General features: G+C 38.1%; 1 protein-coding gene across 4 annotated transcripts in view; it reads right to left on the reverse strand.

Moving 5' to 3' along the window:
• Positions 1-315: 315 nt before the first annotated feature.
• The window catches only part of tafa3a (TAFA chemokine like family member 3a), an 88,149-nt gene continuing 76,304 nt past the window's right edge, over positions 316-12,160 (reverse strand). For 2 of the 4 annotated variants that reach the window (XM_079629597.1, XM_079629596.1), the window contains exons 4-6: positions 7,970-8,119; positions 4,854-4,978; positions 324-1,062 (exon numbers count right to left, since the gene is read on the reverse strand). In XM_079629597.1, the coding sequence (XP_079485723.1) occupies positions 1,051-1,062; positions 4,854-4,978; positions 7,970-8,119 (287 nt within the window). In that variant the 3' untranslated portion in view covers positions 324-1,050. Of the gene's footprint in view, positions 1,063-4,853; positions 4,979-7,969; positions 8,120-12,160 lie in introns of all 4 variants that reach the window. The other 2 variants (XM_079629598.1, XM_079629599.1) reach the window with 2 other exon arrangements.

Consider the following 12,160-nt stretch of genomic DNA (forward strand, 5'->3'; position numbering starts at 1 on the left):
CAGTCTGAAGTGTTCTGTGACAGCTGCATAAGCACTACGTGATTCACAGACTGAATGCTAATAAAGTGGCGTCTACACACAAATCGGTATATTAAAGAAAGAGGCTACATGTCAATTTCAATGCGAACATTAGCATAGTCATGTGACATCTTGATGTTCTTGAAGATTTAATCAAAGTTGGCGGATGTGTTAATGGATAATGAAATATGTCTGATTGTTTATTCTCTTTGTTCTGATGGTGGGTGGATGTTGCATTTAAAATGCACTTTCTCTTTTATGATGGCAAAGTAATCATCCTTCAAAGTTACAACTGGACAAGATTTCCCATAGAGATATTTTTATTTGAGATAATACTGACACTTTGACTCAATATTGGCCACCAAGGCTTTTAAAAACAAACAATAAATCATTTGCTATCTTCTTTTTCGCTGCTCCCGTAGACCACTTCAACTTTTCATCCATTATTAATACCTGTAATTCTTATCGTTATACTCGCTTTTGCTCAAGTCCGTTTCAAAATGGAGCAGAGTGCCCCCAAAACCATAAGCAAAAATCACACACCTCGCACGGATCAAAAAGTCTGTCCATAGTAGATAGAAGAAAGAAAATATTGGCACCAAAGGATAGGGGACTGAATATTAGTGCCTCTGGAACATATGATTCAAGTAATAAGTGAACCTTTCAAGTCCACATTCGCTTCAAAAATGTAATCCACTGTTCCGAAATTGCAGAATTGTCTCTGAACTGGTCCACATCTTGATTTTTATGGAATATTTACTTTACATGGTTTATGATCTTGTCCAACACTGTTGTAAAACAAAAATGGGAGTTTGGCAAAGCGAAAATACTGTAGAAGAGGGAGGGGGGGAAAGAGAAATACTCCATGTGTTTAAATGGTCCATTCCAAGCGACATTAGTATTCAGAAGTCCAACAACTTGATCCCAATAGTTGTGAAGTAGTTTGAAGTCTATGTATCTTCATTTCCATTGCTTTGATCAAAAAAATAATAATAATAATGCTGCTATTCCCAAATGTATATTGGTCCCAGACTATCGTGTGACCTGAAATAGAGAAGTCCAAGTTATCATTTCGTAAATGTCTGCAAATTATTTCAGTAGGGCTGGATTGGATAGAAGTGTGTGTGTGTGTGTGTGTGTGTGTGTGTGTGTGTGTGTGTGTGTGTGTGTGTGTGTGTGTGTGTGTGTGTGTGTGTGTGTGTGTGTGTAGCCCGCTCCTACTTTTCAGTCTGTCTGAAATGTTAAATGTGAGGTGTCATCGCTGGACTAAACATTACAACACTTCAGTTTATATCATCATAACATAACGACAACAATCACAGAGTGTTAACTAATTACCTCTTGAATATCAGAGGGCCTCCAGCACTATAAAATTGGAAAATTCTACTATTAGAATTATTCCTCTAAGGCATGAGGTGTTAGTAAGAGACTGACACATGCTCACACAGGCACATTGTACTGTCACCTACAAGTGTCATTAACCACACCACCAGCATGAGCTCAGCGGCAGCGGCCTGAAATAGAGACACACTGAGGGATTGGAGCCGTTAGTTCCTCTGGATCTGAGAGGGTTTAGCATGCAAGTCTGGTCCTGTTCCAGCTCTGTAACACAAAAGCACGGCTCTGGGTTCAGAGGCCAGGGTGGGGCAGGTCTCTATAGCGGTGGATGAGGCCAGACTGGCAGGCTGCTAAGGGAAGCCCAGTGTAATCTACACCTTCAGGTCACTGCCAGCAGGCAGCCGGAGGACACAGAGGAAGAGGAAGGTGTGCTGGTCACAGTCTCCTTCACTTCCTGCATTCCTCTCTGGTTCAGACATGAGATTTGGTGGGTTCACTTGACATGCAATTCAACAGAAATGTGGGTGGGCAAGATCAGACTCAGCTACTGAGAACTGTTCATACAACATTTGTCTTATTGCTCAACACTATATTATAGTTTGTATTTTTCAGAAATGTATACAATACAGTATTATCAGCCAATTTAATACACACATTTCAATTGCAAGAGATGTGAGTTTGTGCAATCATTTATTAGTCTTATAATAAATGTTTAAATTGCTCTTTGTCTCCTTTTATGTTGCTGACCCCTTTCTCAACGAGCATCTTAAAAACAGGGGTTCGTAACATTACAGTCCTGTTCAATTTAGGGTCATAAGTCTTTTATCCTCACCAAGGCTGTATTTATTTGATCAAGATAAAAATAGTGGTTGTTACCGCTCTTTAATTGCAGTAACAACACTATGTAGCACTTATTATATTTATTACTACTATCTAGTATTTTTTAATTCAATGTGGTTTTCCAAAGTGTGAAAGTGTAAGGAGTGTTTAGGAGCAGCTGTAATAAGTGAATTTCCCTGGTGTGGGATTAATAAAGTTTTCCTATCCTACCTAAGAATACAGTTATATTGTGAAATATATTTACAATTTAAAGTAACTGTTTTGTACTTTAGTATACTTTCAAATATATTTTATACCTGCATTTTCAGCATCATTACTCCAGTCTTCAGTGTCACACGATCCTTCAGAAATCATTCCAATATGCTGATTTGCTCAAGAAACATTTCTGATTATTATCAATGTTGAAAATAGTTGTGCTGCTTAATATTTTTTGTGGAAAATGTGATGCATTTTTTAAAGATTATTTTAGTTAGATTAGTTTAGAACGTTTAAAAAAAACAGCATTTGTTTGAAATTAAAATCTTGTTGTTATAAATGTCTTAACTGTCACTCTTGATCAATTTAATACACCTTTGAAGAATAAAAGTACTTATTCCTAAAACAAACAGACAAAAATCATACTGACCCCCTAACTACAGTGGTGTAAGTAAGCAACATTTCATTACTTTCCACTTTTTTCCCCAATTACAAATTAATTTGTATACCGGTATTCATTTTTGCTGTGGTGTTCAGAATTAGAAATTTCAAATTTATTATTATAGACCATTGAAAATTTGGTATCATCAAAATAGGCTTCATTGTCTTTGTCACATGAGCAAAAAGGAAAACAGATCTCATTGCATTCGCTTGTTGGAGAAAGTGTTGACGGCAGTATGAACTGATGGCTATATCAATAGATTTTTAATCGGCTAGTTGTTTTATTGTTGCCGTTTTATTAGATTTCAATATCTAAATGCTAGTGTGAAGAAGAAAAATAAAACCTTTTAGATATCAACCTGCATATGCGATGGACATCGGTTATGCTCATCTTTGCTCCCTTCTTTGAAGGTATATGGAGTAAAAGGGCTCCATATTTAACAAAGCACACAAAAGACTGAACCGGAAGCGATGCACCCTGTTTTACAGAATACGAATGTTTGTTGTGCATAACCCCCATTCTAGCGACTAAAAAATGTATAATCTGGAGTATATAAACAAAAACAAAAACCAGAACATGGCTAAACATTTTTAAACTGCATCAAATGTCCAATTGAACATAATTCGGCCAATGGACCTGCTACAAAGTTTAAAGTAATGATCAGAGTGATCAGACCTTAACAGATTAAACAATCCCATCATGCCCTCATCGTTTCTGGGATTTCTTCTTGCGGTTATATTGCATGTCCATGTGCAAGGACGGTGGCCTGGAGGGCCCCAAAATCAAGGCCAGGTTTGAGAGAAGCTCCCAACACCTCAGAGGTCTGCCTGCTGTTGACGTGTGAGTGCAGTGGCATGAATTATTAACAGGGCTAAAGTAAAAAAAGGTCTGCCTCACGCAGGCCCCTCTGCCCCATGAATAATGGAGCGCTCGACTCAAGCGCAAGCATTTGGTGAGTCAAACTTCTCAGCCTGATGGATGGTTACAAGCCCAGCGTGTCAACCGTACATACACAGTTGCTCGCAAAACACACGCCGGCAAACATAAAAACAATAACTCGTATTAGCCTGCGGAAGTGCATCATTGCCCTGCCCTGACTTTCCTAAATGCAATGCACATTGTGTTTCTTTTATCTGGGCTTTTAATCGCACATTAAAGTTTGTCTAGGGTCCCAGATTGTGTTTTAAGTCGATGTCAAATGCAAGGACCACTAACAAGCTGAAAGCATGACAGTCGAGGAAAGCAGAAAACTAGTGCATTCTGTGGAAAAACGGAAGCGATTACTAAAGGCCTGTTCACACCAAGGACGATAACTATAACAATAATGATAAAGATATAGTTCTAAAAACTGTTGTAAATATAAAAGAATAGAGTCCACAGCACAACTATAATGATAACGGCACAGATAAACAATGTCATTGGAATCACTTTCAGAATGTGTTTTTTTTTTCCAGCTAGTGAAAACCTTGACAGCCAATCAGAATCCATCCTGCTTTAAAGAGCTTGAGCATTTAAAGTGGCAGACGAAAAAACTGCAGCGCGGGCTTAGAACAAATTGAGCGTTATCATTCATCGGCATGGATGCTAATATAGTTGTCGTTCTTTGTGTGAACGGGCCTTAACACTAGTTAGCAAAAGGCTTTTTTCTTTTAAATCAATCAACAGTAAAACAGATAATACTTGACCAATTTAAAATGATATGAATTATTATTAATACTGATAATAATGATTAAAGAGTATATAATATTCAGTCTTGTGTATAAATTTAAATATGATTCATTTTAAATATTAATTTATTGTAAAGCGCCTTGAGCGTGGGCAAATTTATACAGTATATATATATATATATATATATATATATATATATATATTCATTGGCCCACTTTATTTCTGTTGTATGGTCTGACTGTTGTTGCAGATATTCCGAAACATTTCTTAACCCACTGGGGTCGGAGGTGTTTTCTGGTATTGATATTATTCTGATGGATATAGTACTGAGATTTGATGGGCTCCCTCTCACCTTGGTCGTCTTGACTTTGTTTCCCGTGCTGCAGCTCCAACCTTTTAGATCTGGCAACACCTTACACTCCTCGCCCTCCATACACGGCTGCATCTGACACCACCACTTCTGTGCTACTATTGAAGCTGCGCAGACAGAGAGACAGACAGGAAGAAGAATCTCAACACTCCGCTCACTCTGTGGGAACTGCCAAAATGCGAAAGACACATCCCCAAAATCACCATGGTTTCCAATATTTTAAAGGATGAATCAATGAAGATTGAGAGGAGAAAACCTCAGAAGATCTCAGTCACGTCCACAAAGAAATGAAACCACCTCATTCTATCTCTTTCTCCCTAAAACAATGAGGCTAGTGTAAAGGAGGTGGTCTTTGATTCAAAGCTGACGGTTTGAATCCATCAATTCAGTGGGCTCGACACTCACTATGTCTTTCTAGAAAAAGTTCAACCTTCATGTCAAGATGACAAGGGTTGCGGTTGGGGGAGCTGGCATGAAGTTGAGGGTTAAGAGGAATCGAGAAGTAGAGGGGAGACATTGTCAAGCTTTGGGCCTTAATTTTTAATTCAGAGCAGAGAGGAAGATGGTTTGGCTGACTGTTTAAACAAAAGTTTTTTGCCTTTAAGTCTACATCTATTAGGTTTAAATACAAATATAAGATAAAATTCTTACGTTGAAACTTTTACCAGATATATTTGAAGGAAAACAGGCCACAAATATTCATGACCTTGAATGTAGGGATGTATGCAAATGTTGTGTGCAGTAAAATGCTTTCTAACATGAGAATGTTCTAAATAACACCAGCAACTGACTAACAATAGCCCTTTAATATCTTCCAATCCAACTTTCAAAATGAGACAGAACATTATGAAGGTCAAAATTTCGACAATTTTACAAAATTTCACCAAAAAAACATTTGCTACAGTTATATTTACTACGATAAATCTATGGTAATTGGCCACCACTGATATTCTTACACTATTTGAAGGAAATCCCACATTAATTTACAATTTTACAGTAATAACAAGCAAAGTGAATATTGCAAATATAATTAATGGTCATTTTTATATTTCAATAGCAAATGCAACTTTCTGCAGCTTTCTACAGGCACTTCTTTGAAAACTTCTGTTTGTGGGGTCCGAAAATCTGATATCCTTTTTAAAATTTCTATGTTTGACATTTTTTTTATACACATTTTTTTATAAAAAATTACTTATCAGAATAAATAAATGAGGCAAAAAGCTTGTGGGGGGAAAAGCATGAAAAAAAAACATGATTTCCAATGTGGTCTCCGTTTTTTAAACCAACAGTATGACAATCTACAGCATAAAAATAGTGCAGAGAGGTCAAATGTCTTGCGCAGTGGCTTTTGTCCTCGTACAGCAGGTAGAATCATGCGCTGTGGTCTCGGTGCTCAGCAGGGGGTGGCAGCACCTGTCAGATGCATTAGAGGGCAGAAAAGAAGATCAAGATCGATTGACCTGTCCAGTGAGGGGGCCGTTGACATGTTATTAGACAAGCAGCCCACGCTGCACTTGAGCGAACAGCAGGATGACAGTGTCACACTCAAACGGACCCTGACTCTGATGTGACAGCCCAGAGAGATGAGACTGAGATAAAGAGGGGCAGCTAGACTTTTAAAAAAAGACAGCCAACTTTAAATTGACAGTTTAATTTAGAAGCATAAATAATTAAAATAATTAAACAGACAAAAGATAGACAAACGCAGCTGGCTATTTCTTGCACATTTTCTACTGTGTTTTTGTAAATTATACCATGATATTACCATGTTTTTTAGACATGGAACGTAGTAGTACGTTCTTTACATGTAAACACTGATGAGACAAAACATTATGACCACCCGCCTAATATGCTGTTGGTCCTCCTCGTGATGCCAAAACAGTGCCGACCCACCAAGTCATGGACTCTACAAGACCACCGAAGGTGTCCTGTTGTATCTGGCACCAAGATCCCTCAAGTCCTGTAGATTGATCGATCTTGTTGGTCCAGCACATCCCACATATATTCAATTGGATTGAGATCTGGGGAATTTAGAAGACCTTGAACTTTTCATCAAACCATTCCTGAACAATGTGTGCAGTGTGGCGTTATCCTGCTGAAAGAGGCCACTTCTACCAGGGGAACACCATTGGCATGAAGGGCCTGGTCTGCAACAGTGTTTAAGTAGGTGGCATGTGTCAAATTTACGTCCACGTGAATAGCCGGACCCAGTGTTTCCCAGCAGAATATTGCTCAGAGGATCACACTCCCTCCATCAGCTTGTCATTGTCCAACAGTGCTTCCTGGTGCCATCACTTCCCCAGGTAAACGGCGCACACCTACAGGGCCATCCACTTGATGTAAAAGAAAATGGAAAGGTCATCACAGGTCATCACAGGCTCTCTGATTGGTCTGTGGCTAAGCAGCTCAGAAGAGTGCGATGCACTTGTGTGTTGTGACATTCCTCCCATTACCATTATTAAAATTTTATGTGGCTCATGCCACAGTAGACCTTCTGTTGGCTCGTGCATCGATGATCCTTGGGCGCCCAACACCCTATCGCCGGTTTGTGTTTTCCTCGTCCTCAGACCATTGTTGGTAAATTCTCACCCCTACTGAGGGAGACACCCACAAGCCTTGCCGTTTCAGAGATACTCTGACCCAGTCGCCTTGCCATAACAATTTGGCCCTTGACAAAGTCGCTCAGATCTTTATTCATGCCAATTTCTCCTGCATCAAACACGTTAATTACGAGAACTTGATCTACCAGACCTTAATATGTGGCCTTGTTAGGAGATTATCAATGATATTTGCTTCACCTCTGACTGGTCATAATGTTTTGGCTCATCAGTATACACATTTATACATTAAAGTTGAATGGTTGTACAAAGTTCACATGGTCAGTTTCACAGATTTGCTTAATTAGTTATTTTTACATCATAATTTATTTATGTTGTATTTCATAAAAACAAAACAAATATTATGTTCATTAATGTTTTAATGTTATATGTTAACGTATGTGTGTGTGCTAAAATATATATATTTAAAAAAATCAAACAGCAGACACACACACACACACACAAAACATGAATACACACAACAAATAAAAACAGTCCTACCGTCCACACAGGAAGGAGCTGCTCTTGTTGTCCCAGCAACTTGCCCAGGGAAGCAAGAACACTTGACAGTTTGGGAGCGCTCCTCGATTTTGTTCTTGTTACAGCAGCGGTGGGCTGCAATGACCTCACAGGTTCCCGCTTTGACGTGCACTGAGGAAAAACAACAAGGACACAGAGTCTATTAAAATCAACCAGCTGTTTCAAACTCCCCTTGCCGACAAAGGAAACGATGAGGCACTAATGCATATTCTGTTGCTGCCGTTGGCTGCAGTGGAAATGAATTTGACATGGTGGCAGTGTACAATTTAATTAATGCTAATGCAAGCAGTTTTATTTGTCCCAGGTCAGAAATCAGAAGAAAATGGTCTCTGTGATCATCAGGTTGGGTTTTACGATTCACTTTAGTAATTACAAGTAAAACGGTTAATTGACAATCAAAGGCCTTCAAGCATCTAGAAGGGTCTTTTATTTTTTTGTTTTGTTTTGTTTATCTTTCACCTATGACTGAACAACAGCGGGGAGGAACATTACTTAGCATCTGAAAGTGTGTATTCACACATCATTCTGAAGATCTAAATTAAGGAGTTAAAAAAAGAGAATAAAACATTTTGAAAGTTTTAGTGTACCTTTCAAATCAGCCTTAATTGCATTGGTAAAGATTTTCAATTTAAGACTCGAGTTTAAAATTGATTGAAAAACGGGCCTCCATTTTCCCATTAGCTGGCCAATCTCAAAATCTCATCAACAACATTAAAAACATTTTGCCTCCAATCAATAAAGAGCCTTTAACGTGCGCACAAAAGAGTCTGTCGAGCGGCAGGCCGATTGTGGGCTTGGAAAAGAAAAACAGAGATTTACCGATGCAAACGCTGGCGGGTGAAGGGCTGAACCCCCTTTGTGTGATTATCTTTCAGCCTGAACACACTGCAGGGCCAAAGTTAATTTCAAAAAGTTTGAGCGGATGCAAATTGAATATTCAATGGTGGGAGTTTGTTCCTACAGCTTATAGAAAATGATTGCTTTGACTCATTCAATGTGCATTACCACCTTTATTTATTTGTGTACCTTCAACAGTGCTTGAAAAATCTATAAGAAAAACAAACCGGGCTGGGTTACTCCAAGCTGGGGTTTGGGGGAGAATTTTGAGTTACCTTTTGAATTTTTTAAGTTGCTTTCACTTAACTGGTAGCAATGACGTGAAATATGGTTTGAGAGTAAATAGTCAAGTTAAAACATGCTAAATAACATTTATTGGCATGATATATTAAGAATACTCTATTTCAGCTATGTACAAATTAACTGTTAAATGATCATAAGAAAATATACGATTATAATGAAACAGGAAATGTTGAAACAGAGGAAGCTGTTCACTGCTCTTAGCTGGATGACTTTAACTTTAATAAGCCATTTAAAACAGAATATTGACACTAGAGCTGCTGCAATAATAACCGTTAAAAGATCGCAATCTCGATTCAAACACCCACGCAATCTTATTCCTAAATGACAACGTTTCGGCTACAGTATTAAACCTTTGATAAGAACAATCACACCGATTCAAACCTGTGTTTGCGCTGTTGTCATGTAAAGGTTTGAAACAGATTCATAAACAGTCTTTTCAACCACACAGTATCTAAATGTTACAATAACTCAAATTAACACAGAAGTAATGGGATACAAGTTTATAGTTCAAATATAAAATAGAGTAAATCACCTTTAAAAAAGTAATATGACGTATTAAGAAATTTTTAATTCTTTTTAAAAATCTGCTCTTAAAAACTAGGTAAATATTGGGTACAGCAAGTTTAGAAAATAATTAAATTACAAGTTCTCCATCGGCCCTCTTAAAATTAGTTTGACACCCATGTGGAAGAGCATGGCACTAGCAACACCAATGTCATGGGTGCAATCCTTAAGAGCACACATATTTAAATATTTTGAGTGAACCGTAAATTGCCTCAATTAAAAACAATTGTCTGCAAAATGCATAAATGTACTGTAAATGATATTATCTGTGTGCTCATGAGCTTCAGTGAAAACTCAAAAGCTGAAAATTAGCAGTTTCTATGTTTGGCACCGATCAAAATGTGTTCCTTAACTCGAGGTCACACTGAAACTGAATCAAAACAAAGAAAGTGTCGTGTTCCTGGAACAGAATGTTTTTGGCAGCGCCACAGAGATCAGCACTGACACAGGAGCACCTGATCCCGGATCAGCCCTCGACCTGCTGTGGGAACCCTCTCTCAGAATAGCTGCCTTCATTACACTGCAGGAATGGGTTGGCGGGGCCTAGAGAAACAGTGCAAACTACTGATTAAACCATAACCCTTTCACCAAGGTCATAAACAAGCCAACCAAATCTATAGGCAGTATGTGTGTGTACGTGAGCAATCGGCTCCTGTGAAGATTAAGTGACCAGTGTTCAGCAAGGTGCCCGAGGACCAACAAAGAGAATTAAACAGTTACTTCTTGGCTCCGTAAACTCGACTGATGTGAGACCTTTTCTAAGAAGGTGTTGTGTCTTTCTCTGGACATCTGTGCAAAATTTCCATGGACTTGCAATAGCTGCGATCGATATGTTTCACTTAAGGTGTGCAGGCTGGTCGTCTGGCAGAGGCAGGGAACGTCTGCCTCAGCAGCAGGAGGGGGCACGATCGGGGCACTAACAGTAATGGAAGCTGGCATGGCTCTTATAGGCACTGCTTTCAACACCACAATCACATCCATTGATCCCACATTGACAAGCAATGAGGAAGGTGAGGAATGGATAATGGATAGAAACAGTTTATGCTATTTGACAAAAGCCAAAATAAATGAGAAGCTATATTTGATATAAATCGTTATTATTATACATTTGATCACAAATACAGTAAAAAAAAAAAATTTGTGAAATATATTGTGAACATATTGTGAAATATTACAATTTTAAAAGCAGTTTAAAAAAATTTGTATTAGGGCTGTCGATTTAACACATTAATTTAATTAATTAGTTATGGGGGAAAATAACGTGTTGAAATATTTAACTCACCCGGCTCACAGATCGATGTAGTTCATCTTACATTTCATAATGTTGATTGGTGATGAACACGAAGCAGGGCAACAACTTACTGTGTGACGTACAATTCAAGATATCAGGACAAAAATGCACCTGTATGACTCTTACATTTATATCATGATGTAGTTAAGCAATATCACACGAGTAATGAGCGCAATATCACACGAGTGCTGTTATTGTCCCAAATAGCATGAGTGCAAAGAGAGCCGTTTACTTAATTCCTGAATGAATCAGTCGTTTGAACGAAACGAATGAATGAATGACTCAATGACTTAATCATTTAGACATTTACCACCACCTACTGGCAGTTTTAGTTTCTTATTTAGAGTATATTTTAATAAATAAATAAAATCTCCATAAAAAAATCTATGGAAATAATTTCCATAATAATTTTTAAAAAAATGAAAAGGTATTAGTTCACCCAAAAATGCTGTCCTTATTTACTCACCCTCATGGCAGTTGAAGCCTAAAAGCTTTTTCTAATGTCTATTTGACACAAATAATGTAACACAAATGACTTTAAATTATCTTCAAAGGTACACTGTGTAGGAATTTTTCCTATCTAGCGGTGAAATTGTATTTTGCATTCAAACGAAAAGTGCTCTCTAGCGCCTCGCTTTTTCAAATGCGTGTTGCAACTACGGTAGCCGTTCTGTCTTCCAATAGCACTTCGGCGAGTTTTCTTCCGGGTAATGAGGTTCGATATTTCAAACAAACTGCAACTAGTTGACACACAACATTATGAAGTACCGTGCAGTGCAGCCTTTCAAATTTGCCGGGGCAGTGACAAGCGCCTCTCTCCTTGTCCGTGTCAGCTGGTTTCAGTCACGTGACGCTGGCTCTGAACGAAAACGCATTGTGGAAACGCATTGAGGTAGGCTAGTGCTTTTTGTCCCTCTCTGCTATTATAGTTTTTCAAAATGGCGGGATGACATGGAAGCCTCCTTGGACTTACCCGTCCAATGTAAATAAAGATAAGAAATTATTCACATACGTGGATAAGTCAGATCATTGGCAGAGGTAATTTTACACTAATGATGACATATTTATGAACAAAGACATTGATTTTAGCTACTAAAATAATTTTAAAAAACTACAGTGTACTGTACCTTTAAGAGATAATTACTCAGCCAAATTTG

This window comes from Phoxinus phoxinus (assembly GCF_949152265.1).
Source record: "Phoxinus phoxinus genome assembly, chromosome: 11".
NCBI lineage: Eukaryota > Metazoa > Chordata > Actinopteri > Cypriniformes > Leuciscidae > Phoxinus > Phoxinus phoxinus.